The sequence below is a fragment of the Bacillus rossius genome, chromosome 7 (assembly GCF_032445375.1).
Source record: "Bacillus rossius redtenbacheri isolate Brsri chromosome 7, Brsri_v3, whole genome shotgun sequence".
Taxonomy (NCBI): domain Eukaryota; kingdom Metazoa; phylum Arthropoda; class Insecta; order Phasmatodea; family Bacillidae; genus Bacillus; species Bacillus rossius.
Window position 1 is genome coordinate 58835386 of NC_086335.1, and position 26530 is coordinate 58861915.

Genomic DNA, 26530 nt, shown 5'->3' on the forward strand with positions numbered 1-26530 from the left:
AACACAATAGTGGTCAAGATCCCAAGTCATATTTTTTTGACACCTCTTGCTTAAACTCATGTTCAAGTGAATTGTGAGTTTTCAGTAAGAGGTGTCTGAGAAGTTGCTGTTGCTGTGTTGTACTCATATTGCTAATATTAAGGTATTAAGGCACGTGTAACTTATGCAACCGATGCTTTTGTAACATCTTATAAATATGAAGATTTGAATGTTGGTTTATGCTTGTTTCCATATATTGTTACTTAAAAAAAAAACTGTTTCATTATGGATTCTGCTAAACAAATTCACAGCAAAAGATAATAGTATGTCTGGTCTTTGTAATTAATATCAAGTGCATTTACACAATCTGCCAATTCCCTTAAGGTTGAGGGATTCTTATTTTTACATGGTTTGATATGCAATCAATTGGGATTGATGATGGTTTGCAATTTTCACACATTAATCTTCTTTCTTAAGTCGTTCAGTATACCTTGTTCAATAAATTATTAGAACTTTGTTTTCTCTATGATCTCCAGTCCAAAAAAAATACAGTGTTTGTACACCTTAGACGTGGTAGATTCTTGGAAGGCCAGCCCATCAGGAGTGCAAACTTAATAAAGGACATGTAACTGGAAGGGAGGTAGTGTTTCTGCCGCAGAGAGCCATCTGTAGACATGGGGTGGACACGTCCACAAGCAGTACCTTTCAGGATAAGTGCCCATAAACTGGCATTAGAATTGGCAGCAGACTCCCGTAGCTGAAGGTTGCAGGTATAGTGTTTCCAGGTGATATGGTGAGTCACGTCCCAGAGGAGGGGCTAATGTGCGCTATGCCGACTGGCAGGGCATGTTGAGTAGGCTGTGTAGGGAGGGGAAGAGGCACTGCTCGTTTCCCCTTAAGCAACAGGAGACGTGCAGGGTTTCAAGGTCATTCAGCAGCACTGATTCAGGCATATGCTGTACCATTGTCCACACCCTAGCTCTAATAGAGATGGTCAACTGTCACCACAGCAGTGAGGGAGGTGGGGGGGGAGGGGGGGGCCAGAAAATTGACATATGTCGGTAGTTACCTGCGTGACACACTTCACATGTATTAAAATAGAAACATTTTACACAGTGTCTGCATGATTAATAACAATACCACTTAATAATAAAAATATTTTTTATGGTGATCTCAGTTCCTTATCCTGACGGATGCTTCCGACCATTTCTAGCGCCTTTTGTACGATATCTTCATCCTAAGCAAAGAAATCACAAGAATCATAACAAGGCAACTTCTCGTGGATCAATTACTACATCAATGCAAAATAAGATTATAAGATTTTAATAAAAGTTAAGAGTCATACTAATGTGGCTCGTCCGGACCTCTGGTTTATCTGGACGGAATTTAAAAAAAAGTTTTACTACCAGTTGACTATTGAGAAAATGCATCCTGTTTTCCAGATGTATTTATGGAGGGGGGAGGAATTTTTTTTTACAGTTTTTATTTTATTGAAAACTTAAATTAAGTTTTAATTGGACTCTGTGATCCGGACAGGGTCTGCTCAGATAAGTGGGATTCTACTGTAGTTTATTCTTAACAAAAAAATTTAAAAAGACCCTCAATGAAGGAAGGTTTTAAGTTTTGAAAGCTTACTTATAAATTCTATTTAACACCATAGAATGGTGCAGTTTTTCTTTGCAAGACCCTGCGCATGGATCGCATCTATAATTTTGGACAAAAAAAATTCTTAACATTTTCACTGTATGGCTTTCACCATAAATCTGTCCAGTAGAATACAAGTGAAGTATTTATGGTGTGTGTCCCAACTTATTGCCACATAAACACCCAGTTTCAGGTTTTGCCCTTCCCCTTTTCATCCTTTATGACCCAGGAATACTTTTTTTTATACTATTTGTTTCCCTTCCAGGAAGCATAGTTATTTTACTTACTTTAATTTTTGCCCGAAACTTTTCAAAATCAGCATAAAGATGAGACATTATTTCAAGTGCAGCTTGTGCGTTACTCGCCCTCAATTCTCGTAGCTTCTCCAACCTGAGGGAATCAAAAGTATGTACATTTGAAATGTAGTTAAGATACAATGGGTTAAAAATACATATCGGTAATGTAAAGAAAAATTTAATTGGGCAAGTTTTAAACCTAAACCCACGTATGCATAAATTGCTAAATTTAAAATGTAATTCCTTAAATAAAATGTTTAAAAAGGCCAGGACTTACTCTTCAGTCGCAGCTTTCAGTTTGGCTCTCGCTTCCTCCAGTTCCACTGAATGTGCAGTTCCTTTATTCCTCTTTATTTTGTTGAGAAATTGCTGGGACTCAAACATATGTTCTGCTTCTCGCTATACATATATATATATATATATATATATAAAAAAACACAAAAAAATAGTATTTAGAAATACTTTCAGGTGCATTAATCAAGTACTTATTAATTTAAAAAAAAATTTATAATTACTTGTCAACTAACACTAGGGACAATATTTTACTATGAATGGCAACGAAAGCAAAATAACACCAAACTGTTAGCTAATTAAACATATAAAAAACAGAAATGCAAGTTAACTCATGAAATAAACATTCATACTTGAAACAAAACTTTACACAAATCACTGAAATTTGGTTCAACAAACAAAATAAATGGAATGCCATTATTTTAGCAACTATAACAAAATGTAAGAGCAAAAAATATATTGTCGAAGCTACTTAAATTTTCCAAATTATTGTCTCTTTTACAGTTAACTGATTGTTTCATACTTAAGAACACAATATTAATTTTTGAATGCCAGTAAACATGCTCTAGACATATAGGGCTATCACTTAATGGTTTGCTTTGACAAATATAGCTTGTGGAGCAATTTAAATGGCATTATTTAGATGGGGGGGAAAAGATTTTAAAAATATTTTCATTATATGATGGAAGATCACAAATTAAATGGATTTTTTAAAAAATAAAACCAATATCACAATACCTATATGAAAAAAAAGTTTAAGGGGAAAAAAAAAATACATAAATTCTCTTAATACCACTAAAATCTAACCAAAGCCAATTTTGAAAATTAACGAGAAAATACATATCTTCCTAAAGTTACAAATACTCCAGTCATCACTAAGTTGTCTTGTCGCATGCCCACACCTTGTCCAAAAGGGCTGCCATAATGTCCATTATGCCTGGAGACCAACAACCGCCTGCTCGCCGCCCCTCCAGTCTCTTAGAAAGAGGGTGAGCCAAACCAACCTATGGTGTCCTGACCACCACCAAAGTCCATCATCCCTTCTTAGCACCGTTCGCCCTACACCCCCCGGGGCAGTAAGCCCCAGAGCACCCCTTGTGCTCTCGCATACATATTTCAATCAGAGGTTTCCAGTGATTAGTGTCATGCTAAACTAATATAAAAGCTGTTCTGCATTTTAGTTGTGTACGAAAAACACTTTTTCCATGCCTTTACAGATCCAAACCACAGGGAAAAAAATTTAGATGCATGTTTTTCTTACAAAATTGGTTGTGTACTACTGATGTAGTTTGCTTCACTCCCTTGCTAAAAGCACTACCAATATCTGGTGCCGCCAGACGCCTGCCGCCGGTTGTGAGTAGAGCCAGTTCAGGTACTTCAGGGGCGCAACAACTAAATTTCCAAAGGGGGGGGGCAATATACCTTTTTATAAAGAATCATCGATCCCCCCTATTGAAGCGGGGTTCCGGGGGTCCTCCCCCGGGAAAATTTGTATTTCAAGGTGGAAACTGGTGCTATTTAAGCAGTTTCATTATCTAAAAATTGATTACACAGCACTTTATTTGCCCCTCGTTTTCCCCCCACTTCAAGGTTTCAGAGGGGGGGGGGGGGGGCAAAATACCCTTGCCCCCCCTGTTGTTGCACCCCTGAGGTACTTTAGAACTATCCTCTAGGCTAACCAGAGGTAGGCAGACGTGTTACGTATTGTTTTAAACACCCGCCACAGACTTCACGCCTTTCTTTTCTGTGGGACACTATATTTAACTCCATCTTTCAGCTGTATATTTCCCGTCAGAGCCCGGCCAACTCAAAAGAAGGAACAGGTACAAAGGCCTGGTGACCTGGGTTCGACCCTCACACCTTTCCTCGTTCCCCACCAACACAGCAGTGGGGTGATCCTCAGTGGCCGGAGTATCTAGCTACATCGGTCTGCTCAGCACACTGTGGAACCACCACCATTGTTGCCACGCCACAAACACTTGGGCGGGACTGGAAGTACTCAACAACATTGGTCCACCAAAAAAAAAAAAATAGTCACGCCTGAGAAAGAGGTGGTTGGTTAGGAACGCTACCACAGCAGACCACACCACGAGCCTGGTCGGCCAGACCACAGCAGCCGCAGCTAACTCTTGCATCACCTCTTTCCTGCTCCGATCACAACCGGAGGGGAGTAAACAGACGGGAAGCCTTCGTAGTCTAGTTAGCCAAAGAGGGGAGCTCTGCCACCGTGAACAGGATCAGCGGTACCCCCGCAGCCCTCGAGATCCCTGTTCCAGCAGTACCAGCGACTCGGAGCCAGAGAAAGGACCCAATCTCCTATCTGGACGGAGTTAACGTGGGTTCCCTTGCCGGTATCCCAACTACCACTGACTCCGCCAGAGGTGAGGTAGGTCGCTGGTCGCCCTGGTACCCAGGCCTGCTGGAGAAGACTGCCAGCATGCCACCCAAGGGGCCACGGAGGCGGCGACTGCCCAGCGATGCTCGGCCCGTGCCCCAACAAGGCTGGTGGCCAGAGCCTCGGCTCCCGGTCGGAGGAACCCGACATTCCGAGGCGGGACAGCGCTAGGGGAAGGTCGCCTCACCGTCCCATCACCCTCAGGTGGCAAGTTCAACACCAATACCCACCTGTTTTAAGTTCTGGTCAAGTTTCTCCAGGCTGGCACAGAGAGATTTTATTTTGACCCGTTCTTCCTCCAGTTCTGCATTGGCATTTTGTAACTCTCGTTTCACCTGCGCACATAAATGATGTAACAAGTTACTAGTTTTATATATGTATATATATATATTTGCAACATGACCAATCTTCACACTTTTAGCACATTTTAAAAATATGTACTAGAAGTAGGTGATGCTGAATATTTGTGTCTATTTCAACTTTTTTTTTTGCAGATTTATTTCATAGGTGGATTTCCATTTAAAAAATCTGGGACTTGATTAGATCACCAAATGAGTGATCAAATTAAATTCCTAAGTTACGACATTGCTGCTAGTGTAAGACTGACTCAAGGGCAACGATTGGTTTCCATCCCTCCCAGGGCTCGCCGCGGGCGGGGAAGGTAGTCGATGCACACAGAGAGAACCGAGAAGGCTCTTCTGTTTCTTTTTACATTATAATAATGCCCCTACCTTTTCCAAATTAGATGTGATTCCTGGCAACTGCTTCTTAATATCCAACAGACTTTTCTTTGCTGCGGATTCTATGTCAGACAGAATTTCAATAATCTCTTCCTGACTATCAGACTTAGTTTGCACGAGCTCCTGCACTCTGGGGTCATCAAACTTCTGCAGGTTCCTGCGGAACTTGTTGTTTTCCTCTGACACCTGTAATAACAGATTTTAACAGGTCAAGAAAAAAAAAAACCAAGCACACTCAGATGAAAAACTTATATTACATTCAGCCTATTGGGCTCAATATAAGTTTGAAATTATTCCCAAAATTTTTGCCAAAATCTAACATTCATAAAAAAAAAAGGTCCAAAACGTTGAAGACTGTAATCTATTTAATAAAAACACATTAAAACCACTCTATTGTAGTTATAACAAAACTATATAACAAATTTATATATTTTTTTTATCTATTATTATTTTCTTACAGTTGCAGATTTTTTATAAGATGTAAACAAAGCTCATATTCATAGTTAGACTTGATACAAATGTGTTTAGTTCTTGGAAGAAATATCAATTTCTTTTAAGGTGCTTACATTTCTTAACAGCTGTGAAATTTCCATGTCCTTCTTGAAGATTTCCTCCATGCGCTTCTGTTTCATGGCCTTCAAGTTGTCAATCTCCACCCTCACAGAGTTCATGTTTTTATCGAAGAGCTGCTTCTCTTCCAGAGAAACTTTCTGGGTGCTCAACTGCTTCATCTTCTGCTTGAGCAGACTCTGTTTAGCCTGGCAATCCGCCTCTGCAACATCAACCACCAACCTTACGCAACAGAAAACTGTGTATTGCAACCAGTTCCTATTAACTCACTCTCAGCTGCTATGTTGAATTAATTTTCTCATGTTTTTACTTTTTGTTTTAGAGCTTCTTTTTTTTCTGTCTCACTAAAGTAGATATGGATTTTTATGTTATGTTGTAAATTTAATCACAAGTTATGTACTACAGTTTATCTGTTAACCGTGAAAATATAGAGGTCAGAAATGTGCTCATAGTTACAGAATTCTTGATCGTTGTCACTTAGCATACAATAGCGCCTGACATTTTTAATAAAATTGACTTTTTGGTCCCAAAGCGTCCACGATACAATTTTTACGGCAAAAACCCTAGATAGCTGCACCATCACACAAAAATGGAACCGCCTAAATACACAAAGCAGAGTTACTAACTGCAATAGGCTCCATACTGAGGTAATAGGAGTGTAGTTGGTTACTTTTGCTTTATAGTAGAAAAGGTATTTAAAATGTTGATTTAAAATACACAACATAAATATTTGAAAATAAGCAGTTTTTTTTAACCCTCCTGTAAAGTTACAGAAATGTTAATTAGATGGTATTGTTAGCTAAGCTACGATATGTTATGTTAGTGAAAGTTGATATTCCGAGTCTTCACAGCTCAGTAATGGATACAATATCTGTAGTCTCCATTTCAAAATATTTCTTTATAATAGTTGGCAGTTACAATAATACCGAACATCTAACAAGGATGAAGAGAGAGAGTCTTAAAGCTCAGTCTTACGCAGCATGTTGGTTACATTTTCTTGCCATTAATATTATTTAAAAACTATTGTTGTAAGTTTATCACAATAACTCAATTGCATTTCAAGTTTCACCTGTCACCTCAAATTATTTAAAAATTATGTTTGCAAAACATTGTCTAACAGTGGTAAAAAGTCAAGCATTCAATAATTATGATCACTTATATTACATTTCACAGCTTAAAAATATGTTTAGAGTATTTGTAAGAGTAAATCACTGTGCCAGTCAAAAGTCACAGTTGTTGTTTAAATGGTAATATTACTTGACTACACCTGAACATGGAGTCAGGGAACTATTGGAAATGTTTATACAAATTGTCACAATACTAATAGTAGCACGGGGTCCAACTTCAAAGTTGAGAGTTCATAGAGTTGCGAATTACAAGTTTCAAGTATGCAAAAGTATGTTAAAGTATGAGAAAGCATGTAAATATTTACGAAGGTATTGGCAAATACACATAATCATGCACTGATACTGCCATCTGTAGCGTTAACTATGTCTCAAAACTTTTTGAAGTGAAACAAAAAATCTGATGGCATGAGGGGAATAGTTACGTGCGTGCAACCGATATCACGTCCATTATGTTTAGTTTTTCGCATTAACAAAATCATTATGCTCCGGAACGTATGTTAAACTAGCGGATAAAAACACTATCAACGCCGTGTCTCGTGTACTATGTGCGTACGGTAAAAAAAAACCTCCCGCTATTCCGTAGTTTCGATGTTAAAACAAATGCTAAAAGCCAAATATCGTGTTGGAATGTTGGAATTGGCTTAAACAGGAATTTTGTTGACATAGTTTACTTACCAATTTCAACATTTTTCAACATTTGCGGCAGAAATCCTTACGTTGATACACCGAAAACCATATGTTAAAGGATTAGGAATAATCTTTATTGTGCAAGGAAACAATATATATATATATATATAACAATATATATATATATATATATATATATATATATATATATATATATATAAAGTATCCACCACTATTTATTTACATTGCGTTTAGCCTTATTTTTGGGTAAGATCATAAGGCTCACTTAACTTCAATAGTTTCCGACCACAAATAATTAAATATTTTAACTTCATCAATGCCATCATTTTAACTACCCGAAAACTCTTTATTGCTGAAACTGAAAGTAACGTTTACATAATTTAATATTGAGATAATTATTTGGACATGCACAATCACATGATGATGCTACCTGGATGGCCAACCGATGCTATTAGAAATCTTAAAGACTTAATATTGTTAAAATATATAAATATAATTCCCAAATATCCTTTTTTTGATATGCACATTAAGTAATAACTGCATTATTTTTATGTGTTTAGGATGAAACAAATATTTATGTTATTACTTATTACCATTTCATCGGAGCACGACGCATATGTGCTTTTTTAAAATCATGTCACGTTGGCCAACCTGCATGAAATTGTTAAAATAAGATGTCACTGCCGACCGTCGCCGTAGATATTATTTTAATTATTTTTGCTTATGAAGTAACAAATATACGGTTCTAAACTCTGTTTTACTGTAATAAAGTGATATTATAATAATGCCAATCATCGTTACAATATTGTAATGAAGCCTCAAGATAATTGACAAGTTATTAATGATTCCTTCGAAAAAAATTCTTGGTGTTAACTTCAAACCGATTGGCAAGCTCCGATTCGACTTCGACATTTTCGAAGCTTCAAACACCTCTAGATTCTGTAGATTCTGACATCACTCTACCGGCTATAAAAAAAATGTCTCACTTCAAAAACTTGTAACTGTAATAATGAAATGTCAATCACATCTCCTCAGATGACATAATTCAAACCAGCAGTCACTAACCTAATTTTTCTTTCTGAACAGATAAGTCACATAGTTGCTGCTGTAAACTATTTATCTCTCCTTCCTGTGCTTCAAGTTCAGCTGAGATCTTCAGGAAGTCCTCTTGCAGTGAATCATGTTCCATTTTAATTTGCTAGAAGCAAAACATAAGTATTAAAATTACACATTTTGATAAATAGATATTATTTTATTACTCTTACTGCAAGCATTGTAACACATCACTCAAATTCTATGTAGCTAAGGATATATATACTATGTGTATGTGTGTGTGTGTGTACGAATGTTGGTATATGTATATATATTTCTGAGATTGATAAACTCCAACACCATTTTATATACATCTATATGAGATTGATAAATTCCCGACACCATTTGACTTGTATCATGAACGTTAGCACATCAAAGTGATTTTTTGTAACTCTCCACTAGATGGCGTTGCAGTGCATCAACTTCTAAACCGTTCAAACAGATCGCCATGGGTATATACATTTTTATAACAGAAAATCATAGGTCATAGTCATATAAACAGTGAGTATGTGTCATTTCTCTATGTCTGCCCACGGTCACACACTAAGCATCTCAGAGACTTTTATTTAGTGTGGCGTATATTTGCTTATTTGGTCCCATGATCGTTAGAATAATAATAATTTTAATTTTAAACAGTCCCCTATTTTTACGTTTTCCCAATTTTTTTACATATTTTCCCCCTAGTCTCTTAAGATATGTGAAAACGAGGTTATACTGTATATAGGATTTGAGAGGAAGATAGAGAGATCGTTTTATATGTGTACCAAATAATAAAATAAAATAATAATAAAAAAAACCTGATATGAGGCACTGCAATGCATGCCCGGCATTATCTAGATAATGAAATCTTTAAAGCATCAGCAATCTTTCAATATTCTACTTTTTTTCACTTTATAGATTCCAGATTACATACCAACCATCCATTTTTAAATATGTAGAGGTAAATAAATATACACTGGCAGAACATATGCTGGGTTCTGCCAGTGCTAGAAATTACTTTGCACACTCGATTTTCAAATTAAGAAAACAATTACTGTCTACATCTGATTTCCAAAAAAGACCCCTTCGTCTGGTGTTCAGCTAGGGCAATGCTGGGAATGCAGCTAGTATATAAATACATATTCCAGTTATCACAATTGGTTTTTCATGATGAACTTTAAATTTTTCTTATTAAAATTTTGTAGAACTAAATAGCAAGGTTACATACAGTGAAACCTCGTTAATATTATCCCGCTTATTACGAACGACTCGTTAATATTACCTATTACTATTACCCCGTGAAATATGCCCATTAAACACAATGAAGATTTGTTTGGTTAATACGAAATTCTCGTTATTATGTATAGCGAACAATAACAATTCCCTTCCGTATAAACAAACAGTCATGTTTACCGTTTAATACGAACCAAAGATTACCACAAAGATACGGCCCGGCCTGAGTGTCCGAAGTGTGTTTTTAACTCTTATGTTTACAAAATCACTCGTTCGTGTGTTCGATATGTTCAGAAATCACTCGCGTTTGTACAATATTCGATATATCGAACTTCACGTGGGATTGTATTTACGTTCGATTTTGTACTTCCTTTGTATACATGAATCTGTGCCGGACCAATAAAATCAAAATATATATTACGCCTAACCCGTTTAATATTTGTGTACGTTGTAATGAAAGTTTAAGTGAATTATCTTGTGAGAATTTTATTAAACTTTAGAATTTGTACGTACACACATAAAAATGGAGGCAAAACGTAAACGCAAGGAAATTGCATTGAAGACGAAAATTAAGATAATAAATTCAGTTCGTCAGGGTGAAAAAACGAAAACAGAACTTTCTGAAGAGTTTGGTATATCAAAATCAACCTTAAGTACAATTCTAAAGCAAGCAGATAAAATAGAAGAAGCAGTCAGGAAAGGTAGTAATCAAACTAAGAAAAGGATGCGCGTCGGTAAACATTCAGAATTAGAGGCCAAACTGCTGGAGTGGTTTCATCAGATGCGCGCCACCAGAGTTCCAATTTCCGGGCCTATTATCCAAGAAAAGGCTGATCAGCTGGCACTGCGACTCAGAATTGATGATTTCCATTGCAGCAACGGATGGCTTCAACGCTTCAAAGATAGGCATAATTTGGCCACAAAAACCATTTGTGGCGAATCTGCAGCTGTCGACCAAACAGCAACGAGTGACTGGCTTCAGTCAGTACAGACCATCGTAAGTAAATTTGCACCACATGATGTGTTTAATATGGATGAAACGGGGCTTTTTTACAATCTGTTGCCCAATAAAACTCTAACCGTAAAAGGTGAAAACTGCCATGGCGGTAAACACAGTAAAGTTCGTCTTACAGTTTTACTATGTTGTAATCAAGATGGCAGTACTAAACTTCGACCCTTGGTTATTGGCAAGTCTGCCAAGCCAAGATGTTTCAAAGATGTTGCAGCAAAAAACCTGCCAGTAGATTACGAGGCAAACAGTAAGGCTTGGGACACCACAAAAATTTTCCAGTTGTGGTTGTTAAAATTGGACAGGAAAATGGCGACTCTAAATCGCAAAATTTTGTTATTGTTGGACAACTGTGCTGCACATACTGCTCATGGTATGAAGTTGAAAAACATTACCTTACGCTTCTTGCTACCAAATACAACAAGTGTGACACAACCACTCGACCAAGGTATAATACAGTGCTTCAAAAGAAACTACAGACAGCGCTTGGTGAAATACCTTATCAGGCAGTGTGAAAAAGGAAAGACTGAGCTTCCTAGATGGTCAGTTTTGGATGCTATCCGCAGTATAGCCATGTCGTGGGACAGCATCAGCCAAAAGACAATTGTGCATTGCTTTGCAAAAAGTGGTTTTGGCCAGCAAACTGTTGAAGAACCTGACTTTGATCAACCTTTAGAGGATTGGCAAGAGTTAAAAGAACACGTGCAAGTTGATAATGACTTCAATGAGTTTGTTCATATTGATGACAGTGTGTACACCAGTGCAAGATTAACTGCAGAAGATCTTGTTGGTTCACGAGGATTACAGGAAACACCAAGGGCTGACGCTGTACAGTCACTTTGTGAGGGTGGTAGAAGTCAGGATAATGATGGTGATGACGACAATGGTGAGGTAGTGCATAAACTTCCAAGCAAAAGTGACACAATCAGTGCTTTGCGTACACTGGAAAATGTACTTGCTGCAAGTGATGTGCCAATTGACTTGATTGCAGGATTTGAGAAGATATGTTCTGCTGTAAATGATATTTACAGAGATAATTGTGTCCAGAAAAAAATTAATAATTTTTTTAAACCTATGTAAATATATCTTGCATACTTTGCATAAGAATTGCTATACACTCAACAGCAATTAACTGTACGGTAAATGTTAATCATTTTTGTCAAAACTTTGGAAACATATTAAATAAGAATACATACATACGTATATGTATACTAATTATCAGTCTGTTATAGTGTATTTTATTAAAATTGCTTCTAAGTGTATTTTGTTAGTGTGCATGTCAATATCTGGCTTCTATTACAATAATAATATTCCACATTTTTAGTGCTCTGACATGTAGGAATTCAATATTTCTTATCGAGTTCTTATTATACCTATTGGCTCAAGAACCTCATTAATATGAACCTCGTTATTACAAACTGAAATATTTTTCTCCCCTTCAGGTTTGTATTAATGAGGTTTCACTGTATTAACAGTTCTAAAAATAAAAGTGATAGTGTCATTTATTTTATTCACCTGAAATTTACTTTCTTCTTCATTATCCTGTGGGTCTTCAAACCTCTGCTTTATTTGCTCTATCTCTTCCGACAGTGCTTTTAGTTCCTCCTCGGAACACAGACCTTCATCTGAAATAACATTGGTACAATTATATAATGCTGAATCCTCAAAATAAAAGTTTAAGTGGTAGAGGTATTTGTAAAAACTAAATACATACAACAGAGCATAAATTGCTACAACATACTAAATGTGGACATTTAAGGTATTCATAGAAGTTTTAGATTAGTTCACAAAGAGCAAGAATTGCCATTAACTTTTTTTTTGGATCCTCAGTTTTCATAAATATGCATTCACTTACAATTAAATTTAACGGTTTAATCAGCAATAATTATATTTGTTGCACCACGACTGTTTTTTCCCATTTTACATTCTCCATTGTAAATTAAACTTCAGTAATGTAAGAATAAAGGTTGGAAGGGTTTATGCATATTGATTTTAGATACATTCAAAATCTTCACAATGCAAATAACAAAATACGAGCCTGCAATATCTTGCACATGCAGATGAACATTGTTTGCAATAATTGACGCCTACATATTGACGAGCCAAACCATACAAAAAAAAGTGTTTCATTTCTTTGTTAAAACTCTTTTTTTTTTCTCACACGGTTGATTCTGCACATGTGCTGCTGCACCAGCATTATTTATAACGGCAACAAAAATAAAATCGAACACTTTTGATGCAGTTTACTTTGACACCAACTGTCAGTGCTCCATCTGGTTGCTCAGACTGTTATGTTTCGTCGCTACGCACGCCCGGTCGAGGTGGCGAGAGTAGGATGCGGCATGTGGAACACGATCAGAGAAGCAAAGTACTAAGAGCAGTGTGTGCTGAAAGACCGCCGTAATTGACCATCATACAATTAAAAACTAACACCAAAAACCTGTATTTAAAAAAAAAAAAAGAAATTGGGTTAAATATAAAACCATAAAATCTTGTCTCCTAAACATTCATACATTCTACAATTCAAAAATTATCATTCAATTGGCAAGACGTGAAATGAAGCAGTGTTAATGAATACTTAAGAAATACAGAAGTACCATGATAAAATCACAAAATTATTTAAAAATAAATATATACCCTACCAGAGCCTGTAAAAATACCAAGGCTCCCAGGAATAGCAGGCTTGTTAAATGCATAAATATTATATTAACTTGCTCTAAATTTAATGTGTATTAAATAAAAATACTGTATAAATATTTTAAATATAACATTAAATTCTAACATATTACAATTAAAAAAATATACATGCTATTTGAAGCTTACTGTATTTTTTCTCAAGTTGCGATGTGGCAACTTCAATGTCGTCTATCTGTTCTTGATCCCACAAAATGTACGTGTTGAGGTAATAGTCGAACAGTTCCTGTGGGAGGAAGGAAGGTAAAAATTACTCTGAAAACTGGTTTACAATTTGCTAGCTGTACAAGAGACATGTTGTCGAAACTGAAGTCCTGTGGCCAATACACAAGACTGTTGAGAAGCGGGGACAGACAGGAGGCAACGGGCCGAGGAGGGGGGGGGGGGGGGGGGGGGGGGGCGGAGATCCTCAAGCCAGAGTACCAGGGGGATCCCGGTGGAGTCCCAAAACCTTTTTTAATGTACAAGTTTATTCTGTTAGGACAAAAATTACAAGTCTTTTGCTAATAGAATTCATTGGAAACCTTACAAATTATGCGATACGCGCAGATTAAGTTTACAGTATTTTTTTTTTTTTTAACTGTGGGGTAATTAAGTAAAGGGGAAAGAACCCAACAAAATTGTTTGCCCTCTGTCCCTTAGTTTCTCACAACAGCCCTGCACTATATGCCAGTGAAACGGGCGATTCAGCAACCCTAAAAATAGCACGTTACGTTAGAAACCAGAAAACGGGAGTGATGCCATTTGGACAACAAACCTTTGTAATAGACCCTGATATCGGTGTTCAAAACCTTGGAATACCACAGTTTCCATCTCTGTGACTCACCTGGATAATATAACAACTTAAATAAGACAGCATTATAGCTAAACCTACTTAACTCTTCAATAAATATTCTTTTTTATACAAAGCTCATCCTAACAAAAAAAATTTGACACACAGCAAAAATTCTATAATTATCATTATCATTAACTATGAAAGGTTATTGAAATGACTACAAGGCAATGCAACATCTGCACTATAAAAATAACATACATACCTCAGCGCTAACAACAAATTCATCATCTGGTTCTTCTTCAGACTTGCTAAACATGTGGGTTCTTACTTTATCCTTCTTTTCCACCAGGTCAACCAACCACGACAAAAGTTTCAACACGTTGGGCCATGAATGACTATTATTCGCTGCAGAAAAAAAAAAAAAAAAACAAATATAAGCAATAGTGAAAAACTTCACACAATTTACTTTTTTAAAACTTTGAACGCATAAAACAGGCAACTACAAAATCTTTGAAAGTTTAGGAGCCAGGCACAAAATCTAGGAGCCAAAGAAAAAAAAAACACACGCACAACACGCACGCACAACACGCACACGCACTACAACACGCACACACACGCACTACAACACGCACGCACACGCACGCACTACAAAACACACACACACACACACACACACACACTTTAGTGAGAATTTCTACTCAGATTTTATTTAAACACTAAAGTGCAAAATGGTAAGGCCCCAATTCCAGGCAGCTAATGCTCTGGGCAGATCATCTTTAGACCCCCCTCCCCCCTGTCATTATCCAGTTCCATCAAACATCATAACATTTTACAAAGTCAAGCTTGTTTATTATCAGTTGTTAAACAGCACATTATGCAACTAAATACTAAGGTTTTTCAAAGACATAGGCTGTTTGTGTCTTTTTTTGTTCATTTAAATTTAATAAATGGTTGGTGCAGTTTTATACAGCTGTTATAACTACTGTAATAAAACATCAGTTATAGTACACTGTATACTGTTAAACAAATTTTAAATCTATTCCTAAAGTATTTGATTTAAGTCATAATATTTTTATGTTCACTGCAATAGTTAGTATAAAATAACATTTCCCCTTGACTGTCCAAATCAATACCCTATTACACATATCTCTGTTTTGCTTTAAATGGTAGGATTTGACATGTATTTTTCAAAAATAACATCATTACAGCACATAAAAAAACTTTTCCAGTCCCTCATTTTTTTTTGTACAGCAATTCACCTCCTTCCCCCTAAAAAAAATGGCACTCTGGGCAAATGCCCGCATGGCCCGTTTGTAAATCGGAGCCTGTGAATGGTACATATCAATATCAACTTGGTACAATATCAGCAAATACAGTTAACTTACTACAAACTAGATACCATCCCAGTTTCTTGTAACCAGTCAATTCTGTACAACGAAATTGGCTGATGTTTTCAAAACCACTGTATACTTGTGTTGGTATCCCTGCAGAAGTTAGTCGCCAGCAAGGAAAAGTTAGGCATCATGACGACCTGGTGCTCGTGACTTGTAGAGCCCTGACATAAGGTATTTTGGCAAATGGCTTGCTACTACTGTAATGCTTTAGTCTGGGGGTTTTTCTCAAATTTATCAAGAACACATTACTTAACTAATTTTTTTCAATTTAATCTGTGAAACTGGTGTGTTATAAATTATTTGCTACCTGAACTGTAAAAAAAAAACTTGAACATGATTGCAGCACGCAACTTTGACGTTGACTGGGGCTTTGCCCGATAGGCCTGGTTGGAAGTATGTGTTTTCAAACAGCGCGCCACAAACTACCAGAAGACTGCATTTTAAGCTCAGTGCTTCGGTACAACAACAGCGCTATAGCGGACTGGAACTGAACTAACCTGGATCCTGCTTATATGTTAGTTTAGTAATAACTATATATGTTAGTAAAATTAAAAGTTTAATGATCTGAGGGTATTTTGACAAAAAAAAAAAAATTTTTTTTGTTGCATTTTCAAAATCCCCAATACACAGACTTAAACAGAATTTAAGCTCGTATCGCAGGGAACTAGGAAATGTTGGCGGTAGTGGCTAACCTGTGCGAAGCCAGGACTTGGTAACGTTTCCGGCGTAGCCCAGCGTCTTCATGAACTGCGGGATCTTCTCAGTGTAGTTGCTCATGCTGATGCCGTGGTGGGGATAGAAGCTGGCAAGCAAGTGGCTGGTGAGCCCCACAAACAGGTTCAGGGTCATGATACGCTGATGCAGGCCCGACAACGGAATCAGGTTCATGTCCAAGTCTTGGCGGGCAAAGTGGTCCTGAATCTGCAGGAAGGACACACGTTACCGTACTTACCCGAAAATAATGCGGACTCTGAACGTGAAGTGACCCCAAACATTTTGACCATGAGCTCATGAAAAAGATTTTGTGGGTTGTAAATCGCAATTAAAGTACATAGCACTTGAAAATTACGTATTAGATTTATTACATATTTACTACATCCTTTTTCAGCTGCCACTTTCAATAGTAGAGTGATTTATGTGGTCTCTTTTGAAACATCAAGCTGCAGTTAGAAGGAAAAAAAATTGTGTTTAATGAGTGTAGTTCAAAAGAGAAAGCAAAGAATGTGGTGATATACGGTGGTCGTCTGGGAGGGAGAAAGTGGAGGGGGAGGAAGTGCCTCCCCCCTCCACTTCTAGTGAAGAGAAGCAGAAAGAATCCAGTGACACACTCCAGTGGCACTCTCCTCTGTCCCACCTGTGCAGAAGCTCAGGAAGCCCCGGACTGAAGTGGCACAAGAGATGAAGTTTACAGGCAGAGCCTGTGCAGTTTTTCAACCAAGTGAGGTTCAGGAGGTGGTAATTAATAGCAGTCTGAAGTGGCATAAGTGACACATTTAGGAGGCAGAGCCTGAAGTTTTTCAACTAAGTGACTCACAATGGCAAGATGCAAGTTTGCGATTATAATGTGATACCTACTTTTAGTTTCCACAGTTTCGGTAAAAATCACAGCATTATACTCGGTGAAGGTTCTATGCTTTTTCTACATAAAAAGCTTGGTAAATATTTACAATCGCGGTAGATGCCAAAAAAAATGCTAAAAATCTGAAAATACTTTTATTCTGTGCCCTTTCACTTCCTCTTTTCAAAACAACCGGCGGAGGTAAGAAATTCCAAATACTTTAGGAGATATCAAATTTTTTAATTTCATCATATGTAGAGTCGCGGTAGATGCCAAAAAAATGCTGAACATCTGAAAATACCTTTATTATATGCTCTTCAACTTCCTCTTTTCATTAAAAGCGGCGGAGATTAGAAATTCCAAATACTTTAGGAGATATCCAATTTTTAAATTTCAGCACAAAACCAGCGCATTCCTGAGGCGTGCGTGCACCATTGTTTCTTGTTTACGTACGAGTATCTATTTTTTTTATTGGATAATGATGTCACGTGATTGTTCGTGATAGGCCAGAATTCAAATGAACAAATACGTGATTATTTAGTTCAATTATTGTTTAAAACGGTGTTTAATTACCGCCTCCAACTTACGTGAGTTTTTAACGTTTCTAATTTTAAAGTCTTATTTGTTATTTTGATATTGTTGCGCAAGTAATAAGTAACAAAAAAATTTACGTGAGTTGTTACTGTACATCCTTTGTTACGGGTTTGTTAGGTAAGGTCAGTTACATTATAAATAATTTAAAACTAAAGAATAATTAAAATTAATTCACATTATTTTTAATATCACCTTAGTTTTAAAGTATTTATAATGTAACTGACCTGACCTAATCGACCATTTTAGTTTACTGTTCACCCTCTGTCCGGGTTTGTTTGGTCACGTCAGTTACATTATAAATATTTTAAAACTAAACAGCCATTAAAATTAATTCACAAAATAATTTTTAATGTCGGCTTAGTTTGAAAGTATTAATAATGTAACTGACCTGACCTAATCAACCATTTTATTAATTACGCATTCACGATTCACGTATTCACAACACACGGCAAAATAACAAAAATGGCACCGCTCGAATGGTTCCACAGGTCTTGTATTGCAAAATTAAAAAATTTGATATCTCCTAAAGTATTTGGAATTTCTTATCTCCGCCGGTTGATTTGAAAAGAGGAAGTGAAAGAGCATAGAATAAAAGTATTTTCGGATTTTTAGCATTTTTTTTTGGCATCTACCGCGATTGTAAATATTTACCGAAAGCTTTTCTGTTGGCTATTTTAAAACTGCAAAACCTCTCCTTTTGAGATGTGGACCAATCATCAAAGCAGCACAAAGGTATAAACTAGGGATGGGTCGATTCGATTCTCCGATTCCTCGATACCACCGATTATTAAAAAATTTGGGTACTCAGTATCGGGTACTAAAAAAGGGCAAGGTAGGTTAGGAATCGGTTAAGTTAAGAAAATACAGTAGTAATATATTTTCGTCTGAACTTTACTTACTTATTTTAATATACATATATTACCTGCCGTATGCGCATAAAATTCCTAATAATGCTCATTATTATTAAATATTAATTTTATACGAATAAAAATAAATAAAAACAATGTTACCGGGCATGTTTAACCTCTAATTAAAACTCCACGATCGAAGAACATTATTCCTCACGCATGTATTAGACGTAAATAAATTGTAAAAAGACTTATTAATTTTATTTGCAGTTAAGAAAAGTCCATTGTTTTTTGTGAAGAAAGTGACGGTTATGAAACGAGATCACATCACATGTCGTCACCATTTTAGTTGTGAGCCATTCAAGGATGATGGCCTCCACAAAATCTCTGGTGGCCATAAAATATAAAGTCAAGTCGAAACGTATCGATTCGTTGCGTACGGGACAAATTGTATAATGAAAGCAACAATCGATTTTAAAACATTCTTTGGCCATACCGCCAACAGAGGCTCGTGTTTATTTCTTGCAAAGGAAAACCGTAATAATTACTAGAAAAACACTTTAAAATAGTTTTAGCAAAACAATATTTGTGCCAAATAAAGAGCATAAATGCGAAACAATTCACAGTAATCTCAATAGCACGACGGTTAATTACGGCGTAATTCACCGTCGTGCTATTGAGGTTACTGTGAATTGTTGCGCATTTATGCTATTTATTTGGCACAAATATTGTTTTGCTAAAACTATTTTCAAGTGTTTTGCTAGTTTGTTAGTAGAAAAATGTTCGCCGACTGTTGTTTCAAATTACGATGCGAATGGTCTGATATTGTATCAACATGTCTAAAGTTTGGGAACATTTTCGCATCAATAGTGAAAATGACAAATATGCAATTTGTAATTATGGTAGTGCGCAAATTTCAGGGAGCGGTACGTACAAATCTACAACCAATTTAATGAAGCATTTGAAATCCCGGCACACATTACTACCAGAAAAAATAGTCTTTGAAGAAAAACAAACTTTTGTTTACAGCACTGTCACCAACTAAGTCAAAAGGTACCACAGAAAAAAGTAGTGCTACCTTTGAACCCATTTTGAACAAAGATGTTATGTTATCGGCGTTATCGCCTGTTAAAGAACCCTATCTAAATGTTGAACTTCTTTGTGCACAGCCTAGTACTTACTAGCAAACAAACTTTATGTGAAGATGCCTCTTCACTGGTAATTGAAGAAAAAAACCTCAACATTTAATCCTAAGTTTATAATTATCCTTTATACATGTCATTATCATTATGTAATGCATTCAATTCTTAAGTAGTTTTAATTATGTGACCAGAATTACCAGGAATCGAAAACTGGAATGACTCGGAATCGAGAATCGAAATTTAGGAATCGGTACCGGTATCGGAATCGATAAAAATGTGTACTCAACCCATCCCTAGTATAAACTTACAGATAAAATAATACGCGAAATTTCCATGCCACTATTTATTAATAAAGATACAAACTTAGTTGGATTTAATGAAAAAATAATAAAAAAAATAACATATAAAAGAAAATCCTTGCATATTTTCAAATGTTCATTTATTGTCATTAAAAGTGCAACTAACCTTTTTAGGAACATTCTGAATTCATCCCTACATACCTAATACATGTATTTGCAAAATCACACTAAAATCTTCACAAAAACATCTCAGTTAATGAAATTTCACTACATATAAGCAAGCATTTAAAATCTACACTGCACTTCAAACAAGGTTGGCTGTACTAGGAAACTGATTTAAGCTTGTAAACCTGGTTACTTTATTCAATGAAAATTACAATAAAATACTTCTAGGTCTGAATGTAATTGCTTCTGCCACAGCTTTTCTTGCGACTTACTCAATTTAATAACGTTAAAGTGGTTTTATTATGAATAACTTGTCTACCATCCAGTTTCCTATAGGAAAGTCTTTTTATCTTTTCAAAAATTGAATGAAACCAAAAATTAATTTCCACACTCCATTAAACAGTGTATGGATCACTGCATGGACCACTACACTGTGCAAGATTTTCGATCATTAACTCCTTGGAGAATATTGTACAGAACTTACCTTGACAACCATCGCTGCCTGTTCGTACTTGTCAGTTTGCGCTTTCATACCTTTCCCGACTTTCTTGGTGGTCGAAAGCCAAGGCTGAATGCTGCCGATCGACAATGGAGTGTGCAAACTGCGCAAATAGAATTACAAGAGACATGCAAACTGATGAGAGGCAACCATATCTACTGCAGTTTAGGGTCACCAGGCGTTCTGCAAAACTGTGCATCCTTTTATTAGTTTTCTCTCCTGCAGTTACCATGAATTTACAGCTGGAATTAGTGAATGAGGAAATGGAGGCTTGATATTGCGTCAACATCAGGGTCATTAGTATCCGGGACAAGATTATATGGTGCATTGCGATAAAACAGAAATAACAACGAAAGCATATCACCAAATAATACACCATCTAGCACTAAAATGCAAGTTACATCATGGAATCAAGTAGCATTTATAAAACTTAATTCAAATTATAAAAAAAGTAATCATTTAGTTTTTGAAATTCAAGAAATTGCATTATTTCCAGTAAAAAATTGCACCAAAGTACATGGATCAGAAAAATTAATTTAATTTGGTTTATTGTGCATCTCTTATTGAATTAGTTTTAAGTCATAAAAGCTCCCTAATTTATTTTTATTGTTCTGAATACATCTGTTTTACACCAATTTATTAAAAATTATTTGACCATAAAAATGCATCATATAAATTTTACCCTTATTCTGGTGGAGTATTACAAAACAGCTTTTATAAAAGTGAAAACAATATCACAGAAATCCTTTGTTTTAAAAATTAAATTTGACTAAAAATAGAACCATAAAAATACTTGTCCCTAGTCATTAGAGATGACAAAGACCGATAAGCTAAGACTGAAGCCTAATGATGGAATTAACAAATGAAGAAAAACTGGTACGTAAATGCAAATAAATATAGTAAAAGCTCAATCAATGCAACTACATGTGGGGAGCTCTGAAACCCATTATAACTTTTGTTGGAAACTGTTTCAGAATCTAGTACTTCTCATGTGTAAGCTCATTCGTCGCCACTGATTTTCTTCTCAAATACACAAACACGCACGTAGGGTAACATGCGACTCAACATTTTATGTCGTCTTTCACAATCAAGCTCTCATGCAAGAGGTAACTCTCTACCGTGGGATTTCATAAGCATTGTTATGAATGCGAAAGACAAGACCGCGATGCGCGCCAGGTTTGGAGCTGGCAGGCAGCCCTGCAAGGCCACTGGAGTCACGCGCCGTCCACTGACGTAAGGCATGCCACGCGCTTCTGGCCGGATTACAAGGGTCCTCGCTATCCCCCTTAAATCCCCGCGCATCGTTCTGCCTTGGCGCCGTTATCGATCGCTGAGCGGCCTTGGGAATTCCGCGGGCTCCCCGCGCAAAGTGGCGGGAAGGGACGCCACCCTACTGGACTGTTCGGGCATGGAGTCGGCCCAGGATGACGCGACTCGTCACTGCTGCTCTCGTCGGTTCGAGAAGGGGCACCTCAAGTACTTGAACAGCGACGCTGGCCTCCGCAGGAGTGCCGTGAGTTCCGCGAGTGAGGCGAGAGTCCCGCGACGGTTCCGAGCAGATTCCGAGCAAAGGGAAGTGCGACATCTGCGAAGAGGGTGAGAGGACCCATCTCCATGAACTTTGGTCCATGCCATCCGCCCCAGATGGCAGCACCGTGGTTACACATTTCCGTTGCATTGGATTTCCGTACAACTCACGAAATCACTCCTACCAAATGCAGTACACCGAGAGCTAATACGTTTACACATCAATAAAAAAAAAACCAAAGGATTTGTTGGCGACAGGTTCAGGAAGTACATCCCTTCATGAACACACAACACTGAAGGCACACTCATAATACTCACGTCTTTCGCTGTGTCGACATCACACGCTGCTCTTTCCAGCAGCTTGGTGAGTCTGGGGTTGCAAAAGCACTCCTGCTGCGTCGTGAGGGCACACGCTCACGTGACTCCAGAGACAGGTGTCTCATCGTTCGCCCCAAAGGAATGCGAGACTTTCTCTCTGTGTTTCGACTCCTGGAAGAAGAATAAAAGAAAATGTGTGAGCGGAGTCCACGTGCGACAAAAGTAAAACTTCTTGCTTATTATATTATTGAGTATAGGAAAAATAAATATCTTTGGCTGAGGTCCCAGATTAAAAAAACAATACAATAATATGAGTGCTAAATTATGCTATTACGCCAGTGTGCAAGTTTGCACGTGTGCAAGAATGTATGCAAATATTCAGCATCATTTCTACCTCTCCCCTGCCATCTACCCCTCTCCCAGTTTCCCCAATACATACCTAACTGTTCCCTTCACGCAATCAGAATTTTCGTATCGCTCGAAAATTGTAGCCCCCTCAGCACAGAAATTTCACTTCAAAAAAATACTGCTTTGAAACACAACTAATTACACTACAAATCAGGTTTCATGTAGTGCAGAGTTGATTTACTCCTAATTGTCTAGTATATTAATGTAAGAAAAAATTTGCATAGCTTAGTTAAAACTTTTTTTGACAGTTCTGAGTAAAATTCTCTCAGATGCCACAAAGTTTTGGAACTGTATAAGTGAGAATTGTTTTGTAACAAAAGAAATGAGCTTTCCTATTTGAAATGTATCAAAAGTCAAAAATGCTATAACAAGTAGCAGTGCATGACTTCATATAGGATATCCAATCTTTCCATTCGTAAATATGTCAAGTCACAACAGGCTACACCAGATAGTGGTATGTAACGTCAAACGGGATATCCAGGTACATATTGGCTGTCCTAATCATCTTATTATTTGTTTACTTTAACCACAATCTACATGTAACTTTGTTTTAATACTTACGCCGCTTGACTACATTTCATCATTACAGTCTGCTAACATCCTTTTACCTTTCTGCAACTTACTAGTTCAAATTTTTGTGATTTTTGTTCCGATTGTGTTCTAACCTTTTTTGTTACATTTCACTGCCATGTCGCTTGCAACTTAAAATTCTTTAACACTGTCTGATAAAATTACTGTAGCAAAATAAATATAGTTCCAGATAAAACAACAGTGTGCAAGTAATGTTAAAATAGTATTGCAATGGTTACGCTAGACTGCCAATTGCTGGAAAAGGTTGATGTTTCAGGTAAAGAAATTACATAATTATAGATTTTCATTTTACACAATGAATAAAAAAATGTAATTTTTAATAGCTTGTTTCCAAAAGCACCCCTTCCAATAAAATTACCCATAACTAGGTATTTCTTCTAAAGCCAAAACATATTAAAAAAATTTAGTAATAATGAGTCTCTTTGAAATAAAACATAATTCTCCAAATTGTTACATAGGTATTCAATTACTTAACAGTTTGTAACCTTGTTTAATACATTTTGCAACACAACTGACAATCAGATAATCATAATTCTTTGTGTAGAACATCACGCAAATTATATAATGAATGATAACTACTCAAAAATAAAGTTTTTTTTTTTTTTTGGTAATTAAATTCTTGCAATATTGCAATGCCGGTCTAAAGAGGCATCAGTAATAACAACATTAGGCAAGTCATAAATATCCTTAAATGTTATTCCAATTTTAATAATCCAAGCAAAATTACCACAAAATTTCTTTCACTGTGTTAACATGCGAGGCAAAAACGAAACTTACGGCCTGTTGCTGCTGCATGTGGCACCCGAGAACTCAGCTGAAAACAGACGAAGCTGCCTGGTAGGAACCGGTGCAGACTTGCGCTGACATCGACCAAGCAACGACTTCTTTCTTGGCATTGCACCCACTGATTTCTAGGGGGAAAAAAATCAATAACATAATTTGGGACAAGATACTATACATTACTATTGGTTGGAAAGATTGTAGGTGAAATGTATGATCTCATGGAAGTTTCACAATGATAAAAAACTTAAATGGAGAAACAAAGAAAAATAAAGTATTTAACATTAGTAACAATGAAAGTCTACGACACAGTGTGGAAACTTGATTCTGCCATCACTTTAAGAAAAAGCTATAATGCAGGAAGTGGCTCAATTAAAAATGTGCCAGTGTGAGTGACTCCTGACCTCTAATTGCGTGAGCATGTAACTCAGTGTGAATAGTTGTTTGGTTTGATGTTACCACAGTGTAGCAAGTTTCTATTGGGGTGCTCACAGTAGCCAAGTATGAAGGGAGCCTTAATGTCATGTTCTGCAACTGCATTCATTATTTGTATGACAGCCCTTATAGAGAAATCTAAATGAAGCCACCCTTGACTGTATCAATATATATTTAGTTTATTTTAACTCCACCTAAACGCAAATACATTCGCTGCCGGTTACCATCCATTTGTGTATGCTACTAATGGCCCGTCTACAATAGCAATGTCCTAAACTGTGTCCGAAGGACACTCGTCGCTGATTGGTCCACATGACCCTCTGACGTCATGCGTCATGTGGGCGAAGGTCCGAACCTACCTGGTCCGAAGACATTAGTCAATTTTAACTTTTTGTCCCAACCTGTGTACTTCGGACACAGAAAAAGATCAGAACACTCACGAAATTTGAATTTTCGGTTCCCGTTTGAAAACGTGCTGTTTGTTTTTGTTATTGAAAGAAATGGAAGGTGTTGTAAGTCACTTATAACTTACATAACTTTCATAAGTTCAATCTCAAACTACAAAGCATCAAAACAATAAACAAAAACATTTGGTTTGGCACATTTACTGCGCTCTGGTGACAACTTTAGAAATCAATACATTCGGACATCAGACACAGCAATTGTGGATAGGGCAGTTTTCGGTAAGACAATGTGACGTCACTCACATTCGGATAAGGACCACGCACAGGTTCGGACTACTGTAGACGGGCTCTAACAGGCGAAACTGTAGGGTTTATTGGTCTGCTGCTATACAGAGTACCATTAACCCACATGGCTACATCACAACAAAAACAGATATTAAGGAGTTATGTATTAGCTCATCACTCTTTAACCGCGCCAGGCCACGGTTTGAACTAAGCTATACTTATTCAACCACATGTTGGGTGAAATCAGTTATCCTGACTTCTTTTTCCTCAGGACCTTATTTACACTCCACGCAACGCACCAATGATAAACATAACTTCCTTGCCATCGCGTTTCACCCTTATTTGCTTGTGATTCGCGAACAAGCGTTCAATAATAACTATACGAAACATATCAAATGGATTACCATTACCTACAAAAATCCAATAAGAAATAAAAAAAATCAAAATTTCTATCAATTCTCTGCTCTTAAGTTTCGACTACATCAAACACTATCAATCAACAACCATATACTTTCAACAAATACAATATTTGCCTTCAATCAAAATTTTGGCGCCTGCTACTTAATTAGAAAAATACTGAAAACATAGAAAAGAGAGTATATATGACTGAAATGAAGTTTCAACTAGGGATGGGGAATATTTACTATCACGGTGACTTTGTCACGGCGACTGCAATGTCACGTGTCACGGTGGTGACTTTAGCTATAAGTAATAGAGCCAATGTCACGTCTCTTCGCGCTTGACGCTGCGATGCGGGTCACGGGTCACGTGTCGCTACGAGTGTGTCACTGCGGTGCGAGTCGCTGCGGCG

At 36.9% G+C, this 26530-nt stretch overlaps 1 protein-coding gene across 5 annotated transcripts; it reads right to left on the reverse strand.

Moving 5' to 3' along the window:
- Nucleotides 1-1044: 1044 nt before the first annotated feature.
- LOC134534125 (uncharacterized) lies at nt 1045-26300 on the reverse strand. Of its 5 annotated transcripts, none has more exons than XM_063372219.1 (15): nt 26253-26300; nt 24593-24726; nt 22817-22987; nt 20957-21074; nt 16559-16787; nt 14735-14877; nt 13827-13923; nt 12519-12628; nt 8756-8888; nt 5912-6117; nt 5337-5531; nt 4836-4940; nt 2197-2318; nt 1911-2013; nt 1045-1216 (listed from the first exon to the last, which is right to left on the reverse strand). In XM_063372219.1, the coding sequence occupies exons 2-15, from the start codon at nt 24709-24711 to the stop codon at nt 1142-1144; spliced, it is 1926 nt and encodes a 641-aa protein (XP_063228289.1). In that variant the 5' UTR covers nt 24712-24726; nt 26253-26300; the 3' UTR covers nt 1045-1141. The 5 variants fall into 5 exon arrangements, with proteins under 5 accessions (XP_063228289.1, XP_063228288.1, XP_063228287.1 ...); XM_063372218.1 differs by having other exon boundaries at nt 26130-26295; XM_063372217.1 differs by having other exon boundaries at nt 26019-26295.
- Nucleotides 26301-26530: the final 230 nt, after the last annotated feature.

Coding starts and splice junctions, on each gene's coding strand:
- LOC134534125 (XM_063372217.1), bottom strand. CDS start 26,045: ATGGCAAGGAAGTTATGTTTATCATTG. Junction 24,727..26,018: donor GGAAGTTATGTTTATCATTG/GTGCGTTGCGTG, acceptor TTTTCCCCCTAG/AAATCAGTGGGTGCAATGCC. Junction 6,118..8,755: donor TGTTCAGAAAGAAAAATTAG/GTTAGTGACTGC, acceptor TTGATGTTGCAG/AGGCGGATTGCCAGGCTAAA.